Source organism: Equus asinus, chromosome 20, assembly GCF_041296235.1.
Source record: "Equus asinus isolate D_3611 breed Donkey chromosome 20, EquAss-T2T_v2, whole genome shotgun sequence".
Lineage (NCBI taxonomy): Eukaryota > Metazoa > Chordata > Mammalia > Perissodactyla > Equidae > Equus > Equus asinus.
The window spans coordinates 51,686,162-51,713,793 of NC_091809.1; the positions used below are offsets into that span (position 1 = coordinate 51,686,162).

At 37.9% G+C, this 27,632-nt stretch overlaps 2 protein-coding genes across 3 annotated transcripts; one reads left to right on the top strand and one right to left on the bottom strand.

Moving 5' to 3' along the window:
• Positions 1 to 2,055: 2,055 nt before the first annotated feature.
• Positions 2,056 to 6,432, bottom strand: TEX12 (testis expressed 12). Its single transcript, XM_070491499.1, has 5 exons — positions 6,296 to 6,432; positions 4,340 to 4,418; positions 3,457 to 3,568; positions 3,308 to 3,359; positions 2,056 to 2,324 (listed from the first exon to the last, which is right to left on the bottom strand). Exons 2-5 carry the CDS (start codon positions 4,400 to 4,402, stop codon positions 2,180 to 2,182), a joined length of 372 nt encoding a protein of 123 aa, XP_070347600.1. The 5' UTR covers positions 4,403 to 4,418; positions 6,296 to 6,432; the 3' UTR covers positions 2,056 to 2,179.
• Positions 6,433 to 8,834: 2,402 nt separating this feature from the next.
• IL18 (interleukin 18) lies at positions 8,835 to 27,190 on the top strand. 2 transcript variants are annotated; one of them, XM_014855460.3, is made up of 6 exons: positions 8,835 to 9,021; positions 17,139 to 17,228; positions 18,022 to 18,033; positions 22,139 to 22,273; positions 23,083 to 23,216; positions 26,938 to 27,190. In XM_014855460.3, the coding sequence occupies exons 2-6, from the start codon at positions 17,150 to 17,152 to the stop codon at positions 27,157 to 27,159; spliced, it is 582 nt and encodes a 193-aa protein (XP_014710946.1). In that variant the 5' UTR covers positions 8,835 to 9,021; positions 17,139 to 17,149; the 3' UTR covers positions 27,160 to 27,190. The 2 variants fall into 2 exon arrangements, with proteins under 2 accessions (XP_014710946.1, XP_014710947.1); XM_014855461.3 differs by having other exon boundaries at positions 17,142 to 17,228.
• The last annotated feature ends 442 nt before the right edge of the window (positions 27,191 to 27,632 follow it).

A 27,632-nucleotide genomic window follows, 5' to 3' on the forward strand; every position in this document is an offset into this window, starting at 1 on the left:
TTCAAAAACCTATTTCAACATCTACCTCTCTGACCCCCTTGCCAAAGGCCTTCTAGTAACTCCCACTAGGAGGAGTTACTAGCAACACCACAGAGATACTTCTAACGCTTACACGTCATGTCTTCCTAGCAAAGACAGGTAAGTATATTTCAAGAAAGGGATGGTTAAAACTGTCAGAAGGGAGAACAGAGAGTATCTTACACTATTCTGTATTCCCTACAACGGCTTGCAGAGTATGATGTACAAAGATATTAGATATGTATTTTAATTTGTAATCAGTGAAAAATATAAACTTGTGAAATTTCTTTGAAATGAAAGAGTGATATTAGATGTATAAATTAAAGGGCAATGTTATTCCTGCAATAGTCTACCTCCAGCTGTGAGATAATTATTCTCGTTTATGTGGATGGTACCAAAGACATCAAAATTTGATAAAAATAAGCCTTAATTAGGCTCTGAGGAACTTTTACTCTCAGAGGTAGCTGTTCGGACCAGTAAACACATTGTGACTATAAACCAGTTCCCTATTTTAATCAGACAAATGAAATGATCCAATCAATTCTCTGAACCTGCAGAGGGAAGGACCAGATGCTGAACAACGGTGACACCAACAAGATATAACAAGTATACTACGAAACCCACTCTGAAACAATCTGTTAGCCTCATTTTCACATTGATAATAATCGCTCAGAAAAAAAACAACTCAAGAACATTTTCTTAATGGTCATGGGCCAGTAGTCATCGTTGTATTCAGAACATTAAAGAACTCTATAACATAACAGACTAACTCAAAATCCAGGTGACATGTCATATCAACTCAAATAGAGTCTTCTGATTGTATTTAGTATTTAAAAAATCCCATTTCTAATAGTTACTTCATTGACCTCCAAATTGTCCCATGCCATGAGCATATCCCTCTACAAACCTAGTAATTTTTTCCACTGAATAATTAATATTTTTAGTAATATTATTTTACTTTACTATTTTTAATCCTTTCTTGAATGAATATTTGTTACATGGTATATATGCCTTAAAATAATAAATTGATGAAATGAGATTTTATTTTAACATTTAGAAGGCAGCAAGGCAAACATGGTGTCCACCTGAGGAATACCAAATTCCCTGTGGCACTGTTTGTAAATATGTCCAAACCTGTGACGCTTATATCAGCAAAATATACATATTATAGACTGAATTATCTATATGATTGAAAAATAGGTGCTGTGATTTTTTTTAAGTCTGATTAATATAGTTATTATATCTAATTACATAACATATTGAAGGTTTGCAATAAAAGCACAGCAATAACTTTCACTGAAGTGAGAATTTTTTTTAGTTTGATGAGTATTAGAGATCTTCTAGTCCAAATTCAATTTCTGAATTATATTAGGATTGAAATGATCCACCAAGGTTGCCTTGTTGTTTAGGCAATCTCTTTACTTCTGGATTACTAGTCTTTATCCGCTACCACACAGCTGCTAAAGCTTCTAAATATAATTCATTAACTGCACCATTAATATTGTTGATTGTAAAAAAGCCAACTCATACAAGGTTCTGGTTAGTAATCGCTGGTTTTTATTTTACCACTTTTACCACAAGAAAATAATTTTAAACCAAGAATTTTTATTAGCCATGTACAATAATAGTGAAAATAATCAAATGGTAACGTTAAATAGCAATAGCACAGTTATATTTTATTACATATTGAGAAAGTGGACAAATTACTTTTGGGTTTCAATTTTTTTATACTATTGACCATGAAAAACATTTTAAAACTATCTCCAAAGCTATCTATCTGCTATTTAAACAAAATATTCTAAAAGAAAAAGTGCAATATTGTTAAACATTATCAAATTAACTCGAGTTCTCTTTTCGAAGTTTAAGAAAGGCCAGGAGGTTTAAGAAAAAAAAAGAAAGAAAAGAATTCATATATAAGTTAAATAATTTACTTTTATAAAATATGCCAAGTATTTGACCCTCAAAAGAAAAGCTACATACTTCATATTAATGTCCAGATTAAAGTCCCTTTTAACTCTAGAAAAGAAATTCAAGGAGTTTCCCCTTATGTTTAAGGTACACATTTTCCTTTAACAACTAGAGAGTTTTCAGAGCATAAATGTCATTCTCTCATTACAACAATAATGGGCTTAAATTCTCAGCTTATTTTAAGTACACAACTTTATCTGTGCAGTGTGTTTGCAATCATTGTAAACCTTTGTCTAAGGAGCTCTCTTTTTTGTATTAGAAAGTTTTCAATAGTATTGGCTTCTTTGAAGAGTCCATCTATCTCGTCAATATAAGATGCATCTACTGCTGCTCTCTCACTAATGGGGAAAAAATTTTAAGTTAAACTAAATAGTTATAACATCTAAACACACTACCATAGTGATGTTCTTTATTATTCTAAATTTGTTAGCTATTTCATTTAAATGGCTTTGTACATCAGAAAGCCTCGTTAATTTACAAACACTCTTCACTAAAGGTTAAATTAGTCCCACAAATATTTTTGATTATCAAGTCTCCTAACACAGCAAAATGTGTATCTTATACATTATAATTCTAATATTAAACTATATACATTATTTTAACAGCCACACAAACCATTATTCAAATACAGTGACTGTCCAGTAGTTTAAAAAAATACCTTATAAAACACAATCTCAGGCCAATTAAATATTTAAATTCAGCCTTCAAATGTATATAGATAATAGTTAAGTATTTCATAAATATAAATATTTATTTTATCTTTAATATCACTCTATCATTATCATTAGCTTTACCAAATGGTATTTGTCTCAAAGAGGTTTTTTCACAAAATTTTAAATGTTGTATCATCATATTAGAGATCAAAATATATCCAGCCTAGCATTAGCTCTGGTAGTAGCAAAACAAAGAATGGTTATAGGGAAGTTTGGGGTTATCTTTTGAAAATAACCAACTAATCTATCACAAGAAACTGAGGTAGAATAAAAAATTCCAAAATTATAATTACTGGACAGGTTTTGCAGCAACTGAACTAAACTTCTCACTATGGAGCTTCCAGCAGAAAACTTCTACAGTCATGCACTGCATAACAGTGTTTCAGTGAACAGTGGACCACATATACAATGGCGATCCCGTAAGATTAGTACCATAAGGCCTAGCTGTATAGTAGACCATACCATCTAGGTTTGTGTAAACGCACTCTACGACGTTCACACAATGACAAAATCGCCTAATGATGTATTTCTCAGAACATACTCTTCTCATTAAACAATGCATGACTGTATTTCTAAGATAAAGACTAAAGAGAATTATAAGTACTTGCCTTAAGATCTTTGCATATGTAGACAACATTAGATTAATTTCCTTGCTCATATCTGTTCAAAAAAAAAATCACTGGGTAAGTTAAAAACTGTAAGAAACCTTCTGTATCAGAAAATCAATGTATAGAAATATAAGCATTTTATACATCACCATTCAAATCTTTCTCCAGGGCTTCATCTTTATAAAATAGTCCAGAGCTTTCAGAGAAAGAGGAATCTGATTTTCCAAGAGAGGAAAGTTGTGGACTATCTGGCATTTGAGACTATTAGAAGAAAGTAAAAAAACAGGTAAACAGTCAACAAGATCTTTAGAACATATACATTCTCTCAAAAAAGAAAAAAAGCAAATAAAATGTCTTTCAGAAAAAAAGCAAGTATGCTAGAAATTATATGCTCTTGTGTCCTAAATAGTCATTTGAAATTTTATCATTCAGGAAACTTTCAGACCCAACAAGCAGCTTGTTCAACATACTAAATTTTATTTTCGTTTTACCTTAGACCTTGAATATGGTATTAATCCCTGACGAAGAAGTTTCCTGTTTCTTGAACCAGTAGATGTTTCCAGAGCAAAACTTTGATTTTAACAATAGCCAAATGCTTGCAAAATTTTACAAGATAACATAACCTTTAAGGGAGCAAATAAATAATGTTCCAAATGCAAACAGATCAATTGATGGGGGTCGCAGTGAAGGAGAGCAGGATACAGTGGTCTCTTTAAAAATATCAGCAACTACAGTACCTAGGTATTCTACTTATTATAGCAAAATAACTATTTAAAGCTCTATGTATCATAAAGGTGTGAACCCACTTCTGTCTCTAGATCACAAATTACCACAAAGAAATCTCCCCACAGTTTCTTGAAGGCCTGCACTTGGTGAAAATACAGCTGGAGTCAACACAGTTCCTGCTGGGACAATCCCAGCTCTGGGAATATGAAAACATTAAATTCCATTTACCAATATAATTTCGTTACATGGAAGAAATTTGAGAAGCATATAAAATAAAATAGAAGGCTCCGGGAGCATACAGATTACCTCCAACTCTCTTGTTCTCTTGCAATTTCTGGTATCAGGTTTTACAAGGTGACTTGCCATCATATTCAGGAGGCAAGAGCTGCAAAGTTTAGAGCAATGCCAAATTTAAGTACAAAATCGATGCTAGAGCTCTCCTGAATCCTTCCCTCTCCTTCCATTCCTACTGCCACTGTGAATTTAGGCTCTCCTTCTTTGTCACTTACCTAAACTACTCAATTTCTCCCTTCCCTATTTCATCTGCCAACTGCTGTTTGGGCAATCTTTCCAAAACTCTGATTCCCATATTCCCTTAACCTTTCATAACTCTGACTATTGCATTCTTTAAACTCAGAAACCTTCCCTTGGCTACTGATCGCTCCAGAATAAGTTCAAACTGCATGGTATGGCGGCCAAAGTCCTACATCACCTGGGGCCAACCCACTTCTCCCGTGATTTTCACGTACTCCCTCTAGATACAGTCAGCCAAACTAGCAGTTTCTTTGGCACTTCCGCCTTGTTTCAGGGTTCATTTAAGATCCTTCTACCTTCATAAATTCTTAATGTTGACCTAGATCTTAAAGTTCATCTAATTCAATTTCATTTTTTACAGAGGTGAAAACAGGTGCAGAGATAGGTGACCAAGATCAAACAAGTAAAACAAGCCAGACTAGAACCAAGATCTCTTCTAGTCTGAGATCGTTTCCACTGTCCTATCTTACCTTCCTGTAGCATCGAATTTTACTTTTAAATCACTTTCCCACAAATTCTGAAGCCAATTTCCCTAGGAGTCTGAAAGATTGTTTAAACTTAAAGCCAAAATGCTGAAACCTAGGATGATATAGTCTCTACAGCTTAAGAGATGAGGAGCCCTGTCTACACTCAAGTTACTGTGCTTGTTTTTTGAGAAACTATGCTGACCTGGCTAATTGTAATGAATCTGATTAGTCACACATAATAATCATATATGTAAGATAGCAATCGCAAATAATAAAGATGTTTCGTAAATTCTGTACAGCGCTTCTACATTCCTGTCAGCTTTCTAATATACACACTTAAGTGCTACAATAAAAACGTGGAAAAATGCACAGTAGTGCTCACTTTGCCTCGGGAAGTTCAAAACTGCTTCAGAGAAGCCAACACGAGAGTCGTTCTCTTCCCTCTTCCCCTTTCTGTTTTTTCCTTTTACATCTCTTATCTCCTCTCTCATAGTCCTATTTCCACAAAAATAAATTTCCCGTCACAGCTTAGGGTCTCAGCTGGATCCAGGCCTGGTCAAGAGGCTGGGCCTCGTCATGTGACAAACACCATTCACAGCCACTTCCCCCCGCTATGCAATCTCAGGCGTCGGGAACTTAGTCATTACCAAGAAGTACCCCTTTGCCTTATGCAACTTTTTCTCCCAGACTTCTCTTTCTTCTCAAGGCCACCTGGGCCCCTGAGGCCATTTCACCTTTTTTCTCACTTCCGTCCCCCTCTCCTTCCTCCCCACTAGAGACCCCGAGAAGAAGCTTCTATCCTCTTGCTGCCTTATTTCACACCCTCACGGGCGCTCATCCCTCCAGCCCACCCCAAGATGGGTCTGGTACCCAGCGCCGGGACCTTCCTCGCCAGCGACAGCCCGGAAATGGAGAGATCACAGGGTGCGAATGCGCAGATTGTGCCGGCGGCCGCGAGGCACGGCGTTCCCAGCGGTCAGCGCGCCAGTCACGTGACCCCGCGCGAGGCCTCTGGGAGCTTGGCGTGGGGCCTCCAGCTGCCGCGCGCGGAAAGGCAGCTTTGTATCTCCCGCTCTTTCTCTCACCTTAGAATCTCTGTCAAACAAAAACTCTTTCTCTGACTCCCGGCCTGTTTGTGGAAGAAGGGAAAAAGCTGACGCAGGTCTCTCAAGAAAGAACAGGGAAGCCTCGCCACAGCAAGGCAGGGGTGGGGCCCCGCCTCTTGGGATCTCAGTAAAGGAACGCAAAATAGTACACCCACCGCCACTTTTCAAGTACAAGTTCCGTCTTATGCCAGGTGCTTGGTTTGAAGGAAGAGTTTCTACCGACATTCCCGCGGCCTGCAAGCGAAAGTTCTAGATCCAGAGACTACGTTCCTTCAGTTCTTTTTGTTTGATGCAAGCAGACTTCTGGAGTCACACCCTTTTAGAAAAGTTCCTACTTGATGTGTCACTAAGTGTAGTGGACTTAATTGGCAGCTCTCAAAAAATACTTTGCAACACGCATGGCTCGCATCCTTGAAGCTCAGCCTCCTCGCGTGTTTTAATGTGGTGACTTTGACCTGCCGGTTCAAAGATAGACCTTCTAAACTAAAGCCTAGTTAGTAGATGTAGAAGAAAGCAAGCATATCACCTCATAAAGCAAAGGTCACTAACACCCCCCATAAATTCCAGGTACATGATCTTACACCTTAGCAAATTATATTTAACATGTTTTTCCTTTTTGGTTTATTTAAATGTTTGTTGTCATAAAGACTTGTAAGTATTGTGTGTGTTTGTTTATCTGTTGGCCGTTTGTGAAGAAGCTGATTGTTTTAAGTAAGTTCCTAGAAAACAAGTACTCTGTTTAACTTAATAAAACTAGGCCAGATGATTATGGTGCAGTCATTAAAGGATCCCAATTACTGTCCGAGGATGATGCCAATCTGTGTTGAAATTTTCCTTATCTGTGGTAAAATGAAGGAAAAAGGAAGGAGTTTTTCATAAACCCAATGTATTTACTTTAAAGGGTTGTCCTTTATACTATGTCCTTTCTAATTTTTTGGTGTTAAAGTGTCCTTTCCTGCAATAGAAATCTAAAGATTTTTAAATTTTTAATGTCCTTATTTGGTAAAATATAAAGTTGTCCCCTCAGTGTCTCTCTCCTCTTCATTCTAATCATTATTTTTGTTATTATTCTTAATGGTCTGTTAAATCCAAAAGTCTGGGAAATACTGATCTAATTCTTCTTCCAGCCTTCACGTTGTATAACAGCTAAACAGTTAGTCATGTAGTTCTTAAAATATTTCCAGGGAAAATGATTCCATCTAATAAATAACTGTTAACATCAAATTAAGAGAAACCATGGTCATTTTATTTTATTTTTAAAGTCTTATCTTCTGTTTATAAGCTAAATAAGAGAAAGTGAGAGGGTGTGGAGGGTTATGGTTATCTAGTGCTTTAAAAATTCAAAGGGCTGTCACCATCCCATGTAATCTTCGCAAAAATCTCTATGGATGGGGCCGGCTTGGCCAAGTGGTTTGGTGGCCCAGGGTTTCACTGGTTCGCATCCTGGGAGCAGACATGGCCCTGCTCATCAGGCCATGCTGAGGCAGCGTCCTGGGTGCCACAACTAGAAGGACCCACAACTAAAAATATACAACTATGTACTGGGGGGCTTTAGGGAGAAAAAGGAAAAATAAGATCTTTAAAAAAAAAAAAAATCCTGTGGCGTAGGCAGGACTTGGAGACCCAAATGGGTTGCTCTATCTCAAAGAAAAAAATGTTTGTCCCAAAACTAAGAAATGGGTAAATTATACATTCTACGTCTTTACACCTGGAGTGAAACAATTGGCAATGGGCCATTTAAAATTAATGTTTAATTTTAAACATTGTTTGATGCTCTGCTTCTGATCCCTGTTTGACCCCACTTCATGCTTTCGTGTTAACTGGCCCAGTTGGACGCTACAGGTGGAGGACGAAAACTTCTTATGTCTGTTTCAACCGTGTGTATTCTTATCATAAACTTCTTAAATGTGCTATTTTTTTTCTTCTGATAGTCACCGCACCAAGCAGCTCCAACCATACTGCTGCAGACTTGCTTTGTAATCACTGCTGTGGAATGATGTTTTTATGACCTTAGAAAATGAAAACCCTATCTTGTTAAAAATAAAACCAAAAGACCCAACTAGCTACTTATGTAAGCAGTTTGTTTCCTTACTCTAGAACTCCTCTGTTTTCATACAGTCTCTGTAGTAGCTATAAAAGCAAAAATAAAAAGTCACCTTGTTAATTCCTTTGCTAGCAAGATAATACAATTAGCACGTGTTCAAGAGAAAATTGTCTAAGAAACTTTGTCTCTGCTAATTATTTTCAAGGCTTTGACTCTGCTTTTTAAAAGTTATGTTTTAGGTGCTATGATTACATTATAGGACTTATTCTAATGGGGCTGATTATTCAGCACTGTTAAATGAGAAAAAAGTTTTATCCCGAAGTGTGAGTAGAAAGTCTCAAAATAGAGATTAATGTGAGAAAAGATGCTTCTAACTGACCAAGCAAGTGCTTTTTTCAAAGTGCTTGGATGTACTTCTGAAAAAGGTACAAGCTTTGGAAGGGCCGGGGCTCCAACTTTTACAGAAGAAATGATGCTGTTGAAATAATGATTTTACATTAAAAGAAATACCCATATTCTCTGACACTTTGTTTCAAGTTCTGTCGCCGCAGGAGAGAGCCCAGGTTTGAAGGCGGTCCAAGGCGTGCCAGAACAGTCTCCTCCCTCCGCCCTCTTCCTCTTTCTCCCAAGCGCCTGGGCCCCTCACTGCTCCCAGGACAGCTGTTGAATCTGGACGAGCAGTGAGGAGTTCCATTTTCCGATGCTTTCTGCATTCCTGGCTGCTTGCTGTGGCTGCTGAAGGGGCCGCCGCCTTCCACCATTTACACAGCCTCAGGAAAAGAAAGGAACTTCGTACGTTCCAGATCGCTTCCTCTCGTAGGAAACTGCTGAGCACAGGTAAGAAATACCATTCATTCTTCTTTATTTGGAAACCTGGCATGGCGATTAGAGGTAGATAACTTAGAAAAGCGATTGAAAGGAATTTAAGTCCTTTGACATCACTGTGATGGGCAGGCGGTAACAACGTCAGTGACATAGCAAAGTCAGAGGAGAAACTTTTTCTCTCTTTTAGCCAACGTTGGAGAGTATCACTTTAGAGGAGATTCTCAAACTTTTTGGTCTCATGACCTCTTTACACTCCTAAAAATTATTGAGGACCCCAAAGAATTGATGTTTCCCTAGGTTATTTACTGTCATTTACTGTATTAGAAGTTAAAACTGAGAATTTAAAAAATAGTGACCTGTGAATTTATTTTGAAATAGCAATAAGCGCGTCACGTTAGCATAAACAGTATTCGTATTTATAGATCACTATATATTCCAAAATAATCTACTGTGATGAGTGATGTTGTTTTTCATTTTTACAAATCTCTTTAATGCCTGGCTTAATAGAAGGCAGCTGTGTTCTCTTCCGCTTCTGCATTCGGTCTATGCCGCATCACACAGAATGTAGCATCTAGTAAACTACTGTACACTCGTGAGAGAATGAAAAAGACTAATTAAGGGCCGGCCCAGTGGTGCAGCAGTTAAGTGCTCACATTCCACTCTGCGGGCCCGGGTTCGTGGGTTGGGATCCCGGGTGCAAGCATGGCACCGCTTGGCACGCCATGCTGTGGTAGGCGTCCCATGTGTAAAATAGAGGAAGATGGGCATAGATGTTAGCTCAAGGCCAGGCTTCCTCAGAAAAAAGGGGAGGATTGGCAGGAGTTAGCTCAAGGCTAATCTTCCTAAAAAAAAAAAAAGGAAAGAAAGAAAAAGACAAATTACATCTTAGAATTATTATGAAAATCACTTTGACCCTGTGAGCCCCCTGCGAATCACTGCTTTAGAATGATGAATTTCTCTTTAAACGGAGTCTTAATTCCCTTTAAAGGGAGACTAAGTTATTTTAAAAGCAAACCAAATATTTGGCACAGGTTGATGATCTTAATGGAATCTGCATCAGCACCCTTAGGCTGGGCTACAGTTGGACAACATTATAGCATTCCCCAGGAGAATTTTATTTCACAATAAGGAAAGGGCTGAATAGATATCTCTATTTTGAAGTATGAATAAAAAATTAGGACCCCCCCCTTAAATGCCTCTTTTCTTTTTGCCTATATCCAGCTATTTCAAGTTCTATTAAATCTTCTTTCAAAATATCTTTTTTAATCTGGCTTGTTCATACAGAAGCCACATGAATGTTATAAATTCTTACGTGAATTTCTACAGTAGTTTCGTAGCCTGTCTCTGATCATTTTCATAATGCACTTGCCAACTCAGTAACCTGCTTTTCCTATTGCCTGTGAGATTATTTTACATGAATTCCAGAACCCTCCATAATCTAACCCCCCTCCCCACCTTGTGTTCACTGCAGGAAAGCAGGATTGTTCCACTACAGTCAAAAAATGGCTCCATTCAGTCCACTCCCCACCACAGCACTGTTTTAATTATCACAGAAATGCTCATCCATGCCCTTCTCCATCTATTCAAATCTTAAGCATTCTTTAAGATTAAATTCAATTCTCCTTTTCACACAAGCCCATTCCAACTACATCAGTTCCATTTTGGCTTTTTGCTTTGAGTCTGTATTTAGCAGTTGATTATATATACTTTTTGTCATTAACTATTTACTTAAATTTTTTCCTAAGTATTCTTCCTCCCCCAACTCCACCATACCCATGTACATACCTTCATAAGATGGCAAAATTTTCAAGGACCAAATGATTAATGGAATTGAAAAGTTAGGTTTTGATCTTGTTGCTGTCAAGATGACTACCTACCTGATTTTAGGGAATTAGTTAGGTAACGTGCTTCCTCATTTCATCCCATACCTATTATACAGAACTGAAATTCCACAGCAAGGATAAACATAATCATAGTTGCTTTTCAAGTTCAAGGCATTTTTACTTATAATCTAATAGTACTTTTTTTTTTTTTTAAGGAAGATTAACCCTGAGCTAACTACTGCCAATCCTCCTCTTTTTGCTGAGGAAGACTGGCTCTGACTAACGTCTGTGCCCATCTTCCTTTACTTTATATCTGGGACACCTGCCACAGCATGGCTTGCCAAGTGTGATGTCATGTCCGCACCCGGGATCCGAACTGGTGAACCCTGGGCCGCCGAAGCAGAACGTGCGCACTTAACCACTGTGCCACCGGGCCAGCCCCTAATAGTGTGTTTTTAAATTCCTAGTGGCTTAATGCTGACTATACAAGAAATATTCAGTCAGTATTGTTGTTTTAGAATTATGAAGAAGTGGTTACTAGGGCATTTCCCACATATAAATGGTTCTCTGCTTGCAGCCTTGACTAGAATCTAGCATTACAGAATGCCGAAGCTGGAAAAGACCTTAAAGACTGAGCATTCAACACCCTCCTTGTCCACCTGTGGAAAATGAGACCCTCAGAATTAAATGAGTTGCCCTAGACAAGATTGGAATGCATGTGGCCTAATTTACATCCTGACTCTCTACCATCCACTAGCCTCTGGCTAGTTTCCAAGGCTTGTATAACTAAAATTCTTTTTTGTTTCAAAGAACCAGTTGTCACTGCATGCTCCTGGGAGGATCTTTCTAAGGTGGTATATAACTCGTTTAAAAAGAAGTCAATAATCTGATAATCTTAGATGAAATATTCAAAGCATTTTTATCCAATGGGAACTATAATTTTCATAGATTAGAGTTAAGAAAGCAAAGGAACACAGATGAGAAAGGAAAAGAGGAAAACTGGGGGGAACAGAGGAAGGGAGGCAGAACACTTGTAATCATAGATGTTTTGAAATCTAATAAAAAGAGCAGTAAGAAAGAATTCAAAATAAACACTCACATGGAATAAAAAATAAACTAATAGGGAAAAAAAAGAAGAAGAAGAATATTAGAGAAATTATTCTATTTTTTAAAATCTCTTTTCAGACTTCCCTCATTTTCTTTCTCTTTCTCATCGGCTTTCAGATGGAGTAAAAGTTTTAAGAGAAAAAAATTCTACCAGTCCCTTTATTCACTGTTGTTGTGGCGACAGGGTTTATCATAGAAACATTTATTTATTTAATATTTATTGAGCTCCTGCTATGTATAAGCTCTTTCCAGGTGTTGAAGATTCAAAAAAAAGGACAATACATTTTCTTAAAGAAACTCAGATTGAAGCTGGACAGACCTATTTGTAATTTACCAAATCTTAATTCAGAGTAGTAAGAGCTATTTCAGAAGCGTGAAGGCAGGGGTGGGATGGGCCCTGATAAGAGAATGATTATCTAGGAATGGAGAAGACAAGAAAGTTTTCCTAGAGATGTTTGAGCTAGGACTTAAAGAGAAGGATGAAGAAGGGCTCGGCAGGCAAAAAAAGCAGAAGTTCCAGCCTGGCAGTGGAAATAACTTTGGCAACAGTACAGAGTGGAGGAAGAGTCTGGAAGCAAGAAAAACAAGTAAAGGAATATTAAAATACAAGATAGTGGAAGTGGTAAGGGCTTGATTTAAAACAGGGCTGGTGGAAATGGAGAGGAGATACCAAATTCTAGAGAAATTTCTGAGTTATAATCTACAGTATTTATGAGACAGGAAAGGTTAAAGGAGTCAAGAAGGACTCCCAGGTCTCAGTTCTGTTTTTTTTTTAATTGAGGAAGATCAGCCCTGACCTAACAACTGCCGTCAATCCTCCTCTTTTTGCTGAGGAAGACTGGTCCTGAGCTAACATCTGTGCCCATCTTCCTCTACTTTGTATGTGGGATGCCTACCACACCATGGCGTGCCAAGTGGTGCCGTGTCCGCACTGGGGATCCGAACCTGCGAACCCAGGGCCGCCAAAGCCAAACGTGCGCACTTAACCACTGCGCCACTGGGCCAGCCCCAGGTCTCAGTTTTGGACAGATTATTTGGACGTGTTTTGGAAAATAATTCATTAGGATACCTTACAGTCAGAACTGTGGGTCTGGAGCCAGAAATTGAAATTTGAAAGTTATATAGCCCCCAGGAACTACTGCCCTCTCTCTTCACTTCCTAAAAGAATAGTTTGTGTTCACTGACTTTACTTTTTTCCTATCCCATTCTGTCCTAGATGTTTGTTAACTTGCCTTCTGCTACGCTTTTCCCAAACTGTTCTGCTGATTCCACACTTCCTAGTTGTCAATTTCGTTGAACAAGTTTAAGCCTGTATCTAAATTATGGGCTCTGACGCTTCTGATTTCAAGCAGCTCCTCTGGAAGCTCCTTTCTCCCTTGACTTCTGTGACTCTTCACTCCTAGATTTGCAAAACTGAACTAATTATTTTCCACTCAAGCGTGTCTTTCATTCTCTTTTTTCTTAGTTAATGAGGTAATCACTCAACAAATTGCTGTAGCCAGAAATTTGAAGTCATCGGCAGTTCCTTGTTCTTCTGTTTGACCCACAACTAATCAGCTAAAAAGTTCTGTTTAATCTCTCTGAATCCATCCTCTCCCTCTTTCATCGCACAGCCACTACCTCTTGCCTTAACTGTTAAAATTGCTTCTAAGGTTCTTTTCTGGCCTGTGTCCAGTCTTGCCCCATCAAATCCCTTCTCTACACTGCTGCCAGAGTGAGCTTTTTAAAACATACATTTGACCATATCTTTCTCCTTCTTAAAAGTCAATATTTTTTCAGAAAAAAATTCAGGGCCAGCCCTATGGCGTAGTGGTCGGTTTCAGCATGCTTCACTTCAGTGGCCCAGGTTCACAGGTTCAGGTCCCGGGCATGGACTTACACCACTCACCAGCCATGCTGTGGCAGTGACCCACATACAAAAAATAGAGACAGATTGGCACAGATTTTAGCCCGTGGCTAATCTTCCTCATGCAAAAAAAGAGGAGGATTGGTGGGTGATGTTAGCTTAGGGCTAATCTTCTCAGCAAAAAAAAAAAAAATTCAAACTCTTTAACCTACTTAAATAGGCCTTTGAATCTGACTTTCCTTTACAAGCTTGTGTCAAACTGAACTACATTGCAAGTTACATTTTATGTAAATTAAGTTAGGCAGAATCAAACAGAATGTAATATAATGTAAAAATAATAGTCTCACTCTATAGGCAAAATGGAAATGTGAGCTCCTCCAAATTAAATAGTTTATCTAGAAGGACAGTTTGAAAACTGGTAGGCCAAGTGAGTTGTGAACTATTAACTCTTGCCACATGGAAGTGTCTCATACCTAGTAGAATTATCTGCTTCTGTGTCAGTATCATGTAAGCTAGGCTATTCTTTAAATATCTCAGAAGTTCTTGAGACATACAGGTTATTGTTGTGCTGTTATTTTTTTTAACACTCACTATTATAATTTAAAGTATTTTTTTATCTGATAACAATGTTATCAAAGTACTAAGAGGTATTATTACTGTTTGTGCTGTATTATTTGTACCTTAAAATAAATAAGTTGGGGAAAAGTTAGATGCAAGAAAACAATAATAAAAAGGCCAAGTGTCACCACGATAGGCCTTGTGGAGAGAGCCCTCTGCAAAACATTAGTAATAATGCTGAGAAAGTTGAAAAACAGAAAGAAATAAAGAATACACTTTGGTCGTTGTAGATTTATGTACCCAAGGATATTTCCTCACATACTTTTATATTTATTCCCAGGGAACTGTTAATTGTGAACTATGTGAGATCTTCAGAAACGCATTCTTCCTGTTAAACGTAACTGCATTGGCATTAATTACAGTAAAAATGATGAAGCTCCAAACAAGCCATGTTCTCTCAGCTTCCCTGCTTCCTGGCTTTTGCTCCCATTACTCCCTCTTTGTGGAATGCTCTTCTCTGGGCCTTGAAAATGCCTGCCTGTCTTTCAAGGCAGCATCTCTTCCTCAATCATCATTTCCTCTAAAAAGCCTTCTTCCACACCACCAGGCAGAGAGAGAGGATCTCCTGTAAATCCAGCTCTTACAACATTCATTTTACTATTTTGTAATTGTTTATGTATTTGTCTCTGCCACTAGATTCTTGAGTAATTGGAGGGTAGGAACTAAGTCTCAATCGTGTGTTTTGTCAGCTTTCTAGCACCATGCCTGATACATAGTGGGTGCTCAAGAATTAATTGATGAATGAATTCAAATATTGTGTAGTAGTAGAATTTCTTAAGGTAAATATGTGCTTCTCTAAATCCATTCACTCATCAACTAACTAAATGTTCACTGTCTTAAACACTAGTAATTTCATCCAGTTCCTGCACATACTGCTTGGTACTTTTCAGGTGAATAACTTTCAAAATATATGTGTATTACATAGTATTAAAGTTTGTAGAGAAGACCACCCTAGCCATTATTTTACCAATTTATATATATATTATATATATAATATATTCACATAAATTTTTTAACTATCCTCATTTGCATGTGTATAAGGAACTGAACCTGTTGTGTGAGATCTTTATATATTATGGAGAGTAACCCCTTACCGGATATATGATTTGCAAGTATTTTCTTTGCAAATTGCAAAGTTGATGGGGTGTAAAAAAAAATTTTTTAACATAGTTTGATATAGTATATATGTGCTTCTTTATTAACACATTAAGTAAGATCCACTGGTGGGACTAATAACTTCCATATATTTCAAAGTAGTAGTAAGTTTAAACCATATTTCAAAATCTCCTCAACAATTATAACACAATAGGAAATACATATTTCTATTAGTGACAGTGATAGGTGCTTCTGATGATACTGTGGTTTGTTTCCTACACCATGGAAGGAACTGCTAAATTTCGGTTAGAAGTTGGTGAAAATAACTGTGCAAATTTTTCCCATCCAAATTCACAAATTTCCCAGATTTATAACCCCTGCTCCATAGTCAAAGGTCTGGGCCGGCCCCGTGGCCCAGTGGTTAAGCTCGAGCCTCCGTTTCGGGGGCCCAGGGTTTTGCCATTTCGGATCCTGGGTGTGGACATGGCACTGCTCATCAGGCCACGTTGGGGTGGCGTCCCACATGCCACAACTAGAAGGACCCTCAACTAAAAATACACAACCATGTGCTGGGGGGATTTGGGGGGAAAAAAGCAGGAAAAAAAAGAGATTGGCAACAGTTGTTAGCTCAGGTGCCAAAAGAAAAAAAAAAGGTGGGGAAGGATACACATCATATTGGGGTGGGGTGGGGTGGGGTGGAGCAGGGGAGAAGAGTAAAACAAAGAATTTTTTTTTTTTTTAAAGATTTTATTTTTTTCCTCTTTCTCCCCAAAGCCCCCCGGTACATGGTTGTATATTCTTCGTTGTGGGTCCTTCTAGTTGTGGCATGTGGGACGCTGCCTCAGCGTGGTTTGATGAGCAGTGCCATGTCCGCGCCCAGGATTCGAACCAATGAAACACTGGGCCGCCTGCAGCGGAGCGCGCGAACTTAACCGCTCGGCCACGGGGCCAGCCCCTAAAACGAAGAATTTTTAACATTTTCAAATCCTGTGGTTTTTTCTTTTACAGAAAGATTGTATTTATGTATTACTTGTGTAAAAGGCATAGTATAATCCAGACTCCAGAGCAAAAGCTGCTGCTGCTCAGGGAGGAAGAGGGCCATCAGATTCCAAAGCCCTTCGGTCCCCTCCCACCCTGCCCCCACTCGCAAGCGGAAACACCATTTTTATCATCACCTCACCTTTAGCACTTTGACAATGAAGTCACAAACCTTCAATCTCTCGTGCATAGGAAGCCACTAGTTGTAAAACAGAAAGAACCAGTCCCTAGTTAAATGACAGGATTAGCTGTGTTTCTGGCATCCTATATTTATATTGATAATATATTTATATTTCCCCCAAAATACTAGGATGATAATTTAGTTTAATAGTGGACCACTTATCCACCCTTTGTAACATTGTTTAATTAGAAAATCCTTTCTAGATTCCAAGTATCTGATGGTTTGTAAGAGAACATTTGAACATGTGTATTCACAAACTGAAGACTTTTCAGCACTTATTAAATGTCCAGCATTCATCAGCATACTGAGTGATTCACTGTCTTCTGAGTTTGGAGAGAATATATAGCAGTAAGAAGTAAAGGATCCCTTTTGTGTAAAAGGAACAATCACTACCTTTTAACAGATGACTCTTTGCTTTCAGTAGGAATAAAGATGGCCGCTGGACCAGTAGAAGACAATTGCATTAGCTTGGTGGAAATGAAATTTATTGACAACACACTTTACTTTGTAGGTAAGTCTGAAGCCATAGGCCAAATACAGGGTTCAGATAAATATATTGAACTAGAAGGGGTATGGGGCAAACTATTAAGTGACTCCTTTTTGTCACCAAATTCCATTGTAATACTAATGACACTCTTCTCTGGGGAAAAAAAATAGCTTCTAATTAACTATAATATGTCCAAGGTCCCAGCACCTTATCCCACCACATGTCCTGGCACTTTAGTTAGCAGTAGCCCACTCACAACGTGGCTGCAGGTGTATGTCATGAAAATCCCACAAAATTGGGTACATTCAGGGAATACAATTTCCGAAATTAAAGTGGCAAATTATATAAGAGATACCTTAGGTCTAGAGTTCTGTGAATGAGTTATACCATTTTATGTAAATATGTGACAAATGAAAACACATTCTTATGATTAATCTTCCATGGGCAGTTTGGCTTCATTTGAAAACTTCAGAGAAAGTCATTAGGTGACTTTCCACTGAAACAATAAATTTAAGAGTAAAATCTATCACTTTATAAAATTTCTTTTTAGCTACAAATTTAAATTTATAAACCCTGAATTTAAGTTTTTATATCTAACTTACATGAGAACACACTAAGTCTAATGAGCTTCATTTTATGGGGCCTTTTGGATGAGTATATAATATTTCTGTTGGAGGTCAACAAAGGGCATCACTGGTAAGTATGGGGTTAAATAATAGGGAGTTGTAGAGAAGAGTAATAAAAGGGTAGAGTGAGGGGAGAGTCTGAATTGAAATATAGAATTTAACATATTTTGTTTATCTTTTTTCCCCTTTAGCTGAAAACGATGGTAAAGTATACATTTATTTCTCTTTCTTTGCAAAAATTACTTGAGTAAGCATCTCACAGACACATCCATGTCACCGTTCACAGCAGAGAGAAACTGGTACTAATCTATTTGAGAAGCTAATCTTCCCTCAAAGGAATGTGGACTCAATAGCACAGCTTTGAAATAAACATGATCATAAGGGGTACAAAGAAGAACCTCTAAACAATATGTTTCTCTACACCTTAGGAAATTCTCTACCTCTTAGAATCTACAAAATAGACCTTGCCCGTTACATAGATTCTGAGATTAGCAGGAAGTCATGGACTATCTGGAGTACATAGGAAAAGCGGATTGAAGCATGAGAACTGTCCAAAATCAAGAACTCTTCCTTCTTCAACCCTCTGTTTCAGAAGTGCTTTGGGAATAAGTTTAGGAGGCTACCAGGGGGCAGAGAATTCTGAAAGTAGAGGAGGTGGGGAAGGGTAGAGCAAATAGAACTATGAGGTTGAGTCATTGTCTTCTTAAGAAGTGGATGCACCCAGCCTTTGTTCTTACGGCATTCAGGGAGCATCAGCCTGTGGTCCTCTAACAGACCCCTAGATTATTAAAGTCATTAGTTTCTCATACTTTTCCTTAAAAATAGCACTTTCCCCATTCGTAAGGTAATCCTTACTGGACTAGAAATAGAAAACAGCAACTTTTTAAAAATACTGTTCCTTCATGTTTCTTCCCCGCCCCCCCCCACTTTATTGAGATATGATTGAGATATAACTCATGTTTTTTAAAGATTGACCTACTCTGCATTGATTTAATTCAATAAATATTGAGATCTGTATCTCAGGCACTGTGTTAGGCACTAGGATATAATGGTGAGCAAAACACAATTCCTATAGGGAGAAGCAAGCACATAAGGAAGGCAATTGGAATATGGTATGTTAAGTGTTACAAAGGCACAGGATACTATGGGAGCATAGAAGGAGCACCCAATTCAGTCCAGTAGATTCTGGGAGGGCATTTTGCAGGAGGGACAGATTTGAAGAATGAATAGGAGTTAGCTAAGAGAAGGTGTTCTGGGCAGAGAGAAGACCATGTGCAAAGGCCAAGTTATGAAAGAAAGCATGGCATGTAGGAGGAATTAATAATGATTCAGAATGAGAGTAGAGTGGGAGTAGAAGAATGGTGAGAGAAGAATGATAAATAGGGTGCAGATCATGAAGTTTCTCTTATTCCAAAATATGGAGTTTGGACCTTATCTTTGGGGTTATGGGGATTTATTAAGCAAAATATATATGATCTAGGATACAGATTAGTTTGCTGTAACAAAGAGATCCAAAAATGTAGTAACTGAATAAGATAGAAAATATTTTTCTCAAAAACGAGTCCAAGTAGGTAGTTCATGATTAGTACAGCTAGATGCAGCCTGATGATGCTAGGATCTCAAGTTTCTTCTCTCTTGCTATTCCATCATCCCATACTTACTGAATTCACTCACATACTGTACTTGAAAACCATCATCACATTTCTTGGGTCCACAGCCCCTGTAGCAAGAAAGAGTTCAAAATAAGAGGAAGCCAGGCCCGTTCCTTTTAAAGACTCTACTTGGAAGTTGTATACATCAGTTCCACTCATAGTCCATTGACTAGAATTTAGTCATATGGCCACACCAACTGAAAGGAAATCTGGAAAATATAATCTTTATTTTGAGTGGCCATGTGCCTCATTAAAATTCAGAGATAACATGATCATATCTCTGAATTTTCACTTTAATTAAAATCGAACTTTAATTCTTTCTGGCTTGAGTGTAAATAATTGACATGGGGACAAAAAAAGGGGGATGCCAATTAAGAGGCTATTATTGTAGTCCCTATAAGAAATCATGGTGACATGAATTGAGGTAGGCACAATGGGGTGTCAATGAAGTATTTAGAAATATTTGGAAGAATGAACAGGACATGGTTTGGGGTTGGATTTGGAAGGGGATGGAGAGAAAGATAGAAAAGATGCTGCCTGTTTTTTTTTCACCTACGCAATTTGTACCATTCAGTGAAATAGGAAACACAAGAAGAAGAGCAGGGTAAAGAGATATGCAGGGCAAAGAGGACTACAGATGATGAATTTAGTTTTGGATCTTGTCTGTGGGACATCCTAGTGGAGATGTCCAGGAGACTCTTAGACATAATGATTCTGAGCTCAGGGTGAAAGTTTGGGCTGGAGATATAGAGGTAGGAGGCTTATGCATAGAACTGGCATCTGAAGCTGTAGGAATAAAAGGACAAATCAGGAAATGTGTAGCATGAAAAAGTAAAAGCTAAGGACTAAACTCTGAGAAATACTTTCATTTAAAGGATGCAGTAAACATAAATAAATAAATAAAGGATGCAGTAGAAAAAGAAGCTAATAAAGAACAGAGCAGGGTAACCAAAGAGGAAGAAGAAAAACCAAGAGAATGCCACAAAATCCCAGAAGAGCATCTCAAGATGGAGGTAATAGGCACTGTGTTGAATTTTGCAGCCTTGAAAATCAAAAACTGGAAAGCACCTATTATATTTAGCAACAGGGAGTGTGGCGATCTCAGTGAAAGCAGTTTGATGGCAAAATGGAGGCAGACTGCAACGAGTAGAAGAGTGAATGGAAAGTACGGAGATGATACAGACAGTTCCTGCCAGAAGCTTGGCTGTTAAAAGGAGGAGAGAAGGCTAGCTACAGAGTAGGATATGGTTGGTGGAGGATTTTTAAATCTCAAAATGAAAAGAGCTTTATGTTTTTCTGATTATAAAAATAATGTGTTTATTATAAATAATTCAGGCAATGAAGATAAGAACATCTTATAGAAGATTCTTATAGAAGAAAAATATTCTTTCTTATAGAAGAATATAGATATATAGAATATTCTTATATAGGATGTAACATAGAAACATATAGAATATAAGAATATTCTTTCTTATATAAGAATATTTATTCTTCTTATAGAAGAAAAATAAAAACGTGAAATAACCCAGAAATAATCATTACCATCATTTTGATGTTGTAGTTCTGTACTTCTTTCAATATATATATTATACTGCACCTAGGCTTCTTTTTCTAATTTAATACACATGGACATCTTTCCAAGGCAGTGAATAATTACAGTTATATTAAATTCACGATATTCCATAGTAAAGGCATATCAAAATTTATTTGATCAACCCCCAATTAATGAACATTTAAATTGTTTCCAATTTGTTGTTATTAATAGTGCTCCCCTAAACATGCTTGTAAAGAAATATTTACATGTTTGTCTGGTTGTTTCTTTAGGTTAAAATCCTGGAAGTAGAATTGCTGGGTTGATAGAAGAGAGGGAACGATTGATAAATCGAGGTTTCAATAGAAAGTTCTTGTAGAGCACAGATAGGATTAGCCTTAGATACCAGAAGGGGCACCTTTCCACATTTTCCTTTAGGACAAGAGAGGTAGAAGTAACTGGTGGTGCTGCAGTTAAGTCTCTAAGTGGAGTAGCAGGAAATCATTTGCTGAAAGTGAAAGCAGAGGTGATGATGTAGAGATAAGCGTGAAGAAGGGTTAAAGTTGCAGCTCCGGACTATGGGAGAGGGTGACGGACTGTAAAAGAGAAGAAGAATTGACAAGTGATGTGTCTGTAATGGCACCAATTTGCACATTTGTGTAATTGTTTACTAGCAGCACTCAGCAGTCAGGTTTGGAGTTTTGTAGTAGAAAGACAAATGAGTTCGGGATTTAAGGTGCTGGCAAAAGGGTACGTAAAATGGTGAACATGAGGTCCGGGCTGCATAGAGAAGGAAGGGAAGACAGAAAGAGGTTAGATAGAAAATGCAAGAGTCAGGAGGACTCAACGAAGTGGAGGAAAAGTATTAAAAAACTAAAAAGATGGGAGATTTTGGTCGGAAAGTAGGATATTTGAATTTAAGATTTCAGAGGTAGAGTTGTTCTGAGTGATAAGAAACATACCCTTGGAAGTGAGTTAAAAAAACACCACGCAACTTTATCTTAGCTGCTTCTGTAACAGAAAATTGTGATTAATAGCTATTGAAAACTGAAATGTATAGTATGCCTATTTGTAAATTTAGAAAAAAAAACTTATTTTTTTAATGAGATTTATTGTGCATTGTAGAAAACCTGGAATCAGATTACTTTGGCAGGCTTGAACCTAAACTCTCAATCATACGAAATTTGAACGACCAAGTTCTCTTCATTAACCAGGGAAATCAACCTGTGTTTGAGGATATGCCTGATTCTGATTGTACAGGTATTTTTTTATATATATTTGCAAATGTAGAAATGACAAGCTACTTCTCATTCTGTTTTACTGCCTGTATTTTTCTATGATAGACCTAGTCCTTAGATGAAGTCATAGGAGTAGTAATAATTTCACTTACAAGAAACTTTATAGGGCACTCATATTTTTCAGGTGGGGCAAAAAATTGATACAATAAAGATATTGCTAGAGGTCACACTACTCTGAGCCTACATTTGGATCACCACTTCCTTCACTGTAATTGCATTAACCATGTAAAATGTCTATAGAGTTGGCTCCTTAATACCTGCTGGTTATAGCTGAAATTTGCTGATAGCATTTTCAAAACTCAAAATTAAAAATAAACACACTAACATTTCAAATAAGTCTGTCTTCTACCAGAAATTTAGAGTACCTTAGAAAATGAATGTTTACTGTGCCTTCCAAGGTATGAATTCTAAACATTAGAGTTTAGGCAGAGTTGAAGCAGTGAATGTGTGCTCTTGAAAAATACTGAACTTTTACCTTAACAGATTTTTAATATTCTATTTAGCATTTAAAAGTTAAAGACAATCTTTTAGAATTTGGAATATCTCTAAGACACTCAAAAAGTTGCTGCATTTGTGTTGTGATACATATTCGAATGTGTTTTAAAGCATGTATGAGTAGCTGTGCATAGTCTCCTTCTGCTAACTGGCTGAATCTCAGAGTACGGGGTTGGTAATGGATCTATTAAGGATTGTCCTTTGGCTAATTTCCATAAATATTGATTTGCAAAAATTCTTCTAACTAGAGTTCTCATTTATTAATGCTTATTTCAGACAACGCACCCCAGACCGTATTTATCATATATATGTATAAAGATAGCCTCACTAGAGGTCTAGCGGTAACCATCTCTGTGAAGTGTGAGAAAACGTCTACTCTCTCCTGTAAGAACAAAATTATTTCCTTTAAGGTAAGGCTGAGCCTTAATTTATTTTAGTCATATTTATACACAAAATTAGAAAACTCTCAAATATCCTCAGTCCAACCTTTTGTCTAGAGCAAGAATAGCAAGAAGCAGAGAACCATTAAAATGGATAGTTACTAAAAATTGTCAAACACTTTAACCTGTTGTAGTAACATCATGGTTTTTCTGAGCCTGCCATAGGGAGGAAGGGGCGCGATACTTGTTTCATGACCTGGGTCTTCTGATTGATCAATCTATAGATAAATAATAATATAAAATATGTATGTGAATTATCATATTTATTTAAGAATTGCATATGCCTTTCCAGAATAAGTCTTGCTACACAGGATGAAGCTAATTGCCCTTCTGTAAACCTTCTACTTAGTAAATTATGATGATAATATTTTAATCTCTAATTGTTTTGTTCCTGTTTCTTATCCTAAGTCTTGGCTACATCCTTCAGCTTTCAGTTGGTGTATGTTGTTTTTAATGTTAATCTAACTGAATAAAATTAACAAGATCAGTTGTAAAAGCAATAGTATAATGTGTCTCAAAGACAGCTATCAATTATTTCCAGCCACTGCTTTCTTTCTGTGTTCTCCATTTTTTTCTCCATTATTATTTTTCTCTATTTTCTCCATTATTATTAGATAAACTACCACTAACTGTAGCTACAGATTGACCCAAAAAACTTTCCTCCCAATGAGAGCAGCCAGGAAATGCTAACAAATTAATTGTGTTTCAAAGGTGAATCCCATGTCATGAAGATTTTCTGAGTGGGGATTTGCCAGTAAGGAACTGCTCTCAAGATCACGCAGGTCCCACTGAAAGTTAAAGTATAAGCTTGATGGACATGCCAAGGGAAAACTTGGGAGGGAGGAAAAAGCCACTTTAAAATATAATCCAAGTAAAATCAGTGTGTATGCAACAAATATAGCCCCCAAACAAATCCCTTAGCCATCCCCTTCCAACCAGAGTGCCACCCCTTCAGGTGGCAATTTGAAGTCCCCACTCTCTGGGCTGCTAGTCAGGAAGCTTAGTTATCAAAATGGCTTTAGAGGCCTGGGAGTGTCAGGTAGGGTTGGGAGGATTTAAGCATGTTGTTATTGGCAACAAAATCAGAAGGAAGGGAGGGAGATGGCCAAGGTCAAGCCGTGTGGAGTAGAGGAAAACTAATTCAGCTGCAGAAGCAGATTCGGAAACTGGGATAGCCTCACCTGTAAGTGGATTCTTACTGAGAGATACAGGGGAGAGTGTCAAGAAGATGCAAATAATGCTTGGCATATAGTAGGAATTGGGGCAAATCCAGGTTTAGGGGAGCCTGAAGCTTATACAATTGGGGCAGCCCTTTCGAAGAAAGAGCATATAAAATAACCCAAGGCGTAAAGTTGACAATTCATTTAGAATAAGAAAAGAAGGAGGCTTGGAAGAGACCTGTGCAACTGAGGGGCTCTGGCATTCAAGCTTCACTAGCTTCATCGCAAATCTGCTTCTCAAAGGAACTCGGTGAATGTTAGTTGGAGGGAGTGGGGAGGAAGAAGTAGGCTAGGATCAGTTTTAGCTGATGCTCTTTAATCCCTTTCCCCCGACTAATAAAGGTCTTAGTGGTGATTATAAATATGGACTAAGTTCTACATAATAAGACACAGCTGGCTGCCATTCTATGCTCACCTTTCTGTGTTGGTTACTAGTTATAAAGTCCTAGTGCTTAGAGTTACCCCTGTCTTTCTTTGGGCAAGAACCTTCAAGACACCAAAAGAGATTTGCTTCAAGAGGTTACTGTCAGTGTCTGTTTCTTGTATATACATCCAGCCTTGGTTAGGATTCTCTCAGACTTACTAATGCACTTGGAAAAGGGCCAAAAGAACAGGGGCCAGCCCGGTGGCGCAGCGGTTAAGTTCGCACGTTCTGTTTCAGCAGCCCGGGGTGCACCAGTTCAGATCCCGGGTGCGGACATGGCACCGATGGGCAAGCCATGCTGTGGTAGGCGTCCCACGTATAAAGTAGAGGAAGATGGGCACGGATGTTAGCTCAGGGCCAGTCTTCCTCAGCAAAAGGAGACAGATTGGCAGCAGTTAGCTCAGGGCTAATCTTCCTCAAAAAAAAAAAAGAACAGATGTTAGGTTAAGCTTAACTTTCCCTCAGTTCAGATTCAACCCCTCCTCTTGTAAAGAATCCCTTAGGCCCTTAGAGCACCAGGCTTTCTAAGTTGGGGGTTCCCCAGGGTCACCAGGATTGTTTCCACATCCATTCGTGTGTATGATGGGTTGAATAGTCCACACCAAAACCAAGGAAAGCTGCTCTTCTAGGATTTCTTCGTGTTTGTTCTGAAATGTGACATTGAACTGTGATTAGAGATCACTTCTACCTCTCCACACCCCAACCTTCAACTATAACTTTCCATGCTAGGTTTGAACTGACAGGTTCATCTCCCTTTAGTATTTCTAAAGCTTTTGAAATTTCAGCTAAGGATTATTTCTCACTTTTACGTTAGACTTTAGCTTAGTCTCAAATTGGCTTCACCAGCTTAGAGTCTCTTGCTAAATTCTCATATACTGTAGACAGCTGCAGAAATAAGTGCCAGTAGGGGATCCAGTTTATATCGTCATCAATTCAGGACTCACGTTTGTCAATAAAGGACAAACGTCAAGAGTTATGACTATAAATTCCATAATTGAGAAATTTGGAGCCAACCCCACCCCACCCCCCGCAGTTCTTTCGGGCATCTTAGGAGAAAGCTGGAATGCCATTTTGGGTCTGGAGGTCATTCAGTCAGTCCTTAGTTAGGATCATGGAGATCTTTGTCACCATGGGGTTAAGATTAAGTTCAAAATGTCTACTGGTTCCAGGATTAACATGGAAAGAACTTGGGTGGTCCTCACATTTTCTAGTCCATCCTGTAAAGTAGACATGACACAACAACAGGAAAAGTGCAGGTAGTACTATCAGTTAGATGACCAGCAGGATTATGGTTTCAAGTGATCTAGCCATTCTTGAGAAAACCCTATTCTGAAGCTGAAAGATATAGGACGCAGTATTTGCCCTTACAGAGCAGGGCCCATCCAGTAGACTACTTTCACAATAGAAATTCAGGACTACTATAGAACTGGAGTGCTTGGCAGAAAAAGTCGAAGTCTGTTGGCTAAGCCAGTACAGCAGGGCTGTACAGGAGCCCAGGACCTAGCCCTAGAACGAATGGTGGGTCTGTTTACAGCAAGTTTCAGTTCTAGGCTCCGCTGAAGGAAGGAAGAAACTGAGATTCCTGCCCCTCCTGCTCTCTCACATTTGGCTCACAAACTAGAGCTAGGCTAGGCCTGTGGGTGGGGGTCATCAATATCTTTAGCTGTGAATGGTTGGAGAAGACAGGCACTGACATTAGCCCAAAAAGGTTGTGGTCTTTGCTGGAGCTCTACTTCTTGAGCAGGTATGGACTCCACTCAAGGGGAGAGAAGAGAAGGAAGCTATCTGGTGGATAAATGTGGAAAAACTTAGAGACCTAGACCTGAATGTGCATTTCATGGTTGGAAAAGCCAGAGTGGACAGGGAGAATAAGAGATTGGGAATTAAGAGGGGGAGATCAGTATTCCTATAGTCAGAGATTTTTTTTTCCTTAACTTTTGAGAATAAAAACTTCTTTAGTGCTATGCAATAATATACTTCAAGATAAACTGCACATATTCAAATTGTTCATGTCCTTAAAAAATTGAGTAATTTTTTTTCTCAATAGGAAATGAGTCCTCCTGAGAATATCAATGATGAAGGAAATGACATCATATTCTTTCAGAGAAGTGTTCCAGGACATGATGATAAGATACAGTTTGAGTCTTCACTGTATAAAGGATACTTTCTAGCTTGTGAAAAAGAGAATGATCTTTTCAAACTCATTTTGAAAGAAAAGGATGAAAATGGGGATAAATCTGTAATGTTCACTGTTCAAAACCAGAACTAGATATTAAAATTGCATAGTTGAAACTTTCTGAGTTTTTGTCTTTCAAAAAGTTTATGAGTTTGAACCTATAACTGTGATGAATAAAATGAATACTGCTCCCAAAAGATACCACTAAGAAATGGATAATAAACTTTCACAAAATTGAATTGACTCCCTCTTATCAGGTGAATAAAATATTTGTAAAATGTAGAAAGAATGCATAGTTTGAAAAAACATTCTACATTGTTAATTGGAACATAGATTATACTCAGTAGAAGTGTTTTGAATCTTCTAATGATGAAAGATACTGATGTTTGAATTTTCTAATTCTTAAAAATATCATTAAAACCGTCAAGATTTTATAAAGCGACCACTTCACTTGACTAATTCCTGCATTTCTTCCAAAGTCAGAATATCTTTAAAAGTCAGATTGATCCTGAATCTGCAAACATACAAAAAGGATTATACACTCTGATCAAGAGGCATTCAACCCA

What these genes read in the sequence shown, in the direction of transcription:
- TEX12 (XM_070491499.1), bottom strand. Translation starts at nt 4,402, where the DNA reads ATGATGGCAAGTCACCTTGTAAAACCTGATACCAGAAATTGCAAGAGA. An exon ending in AGAGAACAAGAGAGTTGGAG is followed by an intron (nt 3,569 to 4,339) that starts GTAATCTGTATG and finishes TTCTTCTAATAG; the next exon opens with TCTCAAATGCCAGATAGTCC. An exon ending in CCTGGAGAAAGATTTGAATG is followed by an intron (nt 3,360 to 3,456) that starts GTGATGTATAAA and finishes TTTTTTGAACAG; the next exon opens with ATATGAGCAAGGAAATTAAT.
- IL18 (XM_014855460.3), top strand. Translation starts at nt 17,150, where the DNA reads ATGGCCGCTGGACCAGTAGAAGACAATTGCATTAGCTTGGTGGAAATG. An exon ending in GCCTGATTCTGATTGTACAG is followed by an intron (nt 22,274 to 23,082) that starts GTATTTTTTTAT and finishes TGCTTATTTCAG; the next exon opens with ACAACGCACCCCAGACCGTA. An exon ending in ACAAAATTATTTCCTTTAAG is followed by an intron (nt 23,217 to 26,937) that starts GTAAGGCTGAGC and finishes TTTTCTCAATAG; the next exon opens with GAAATGAGTCCTCCTGAGAA.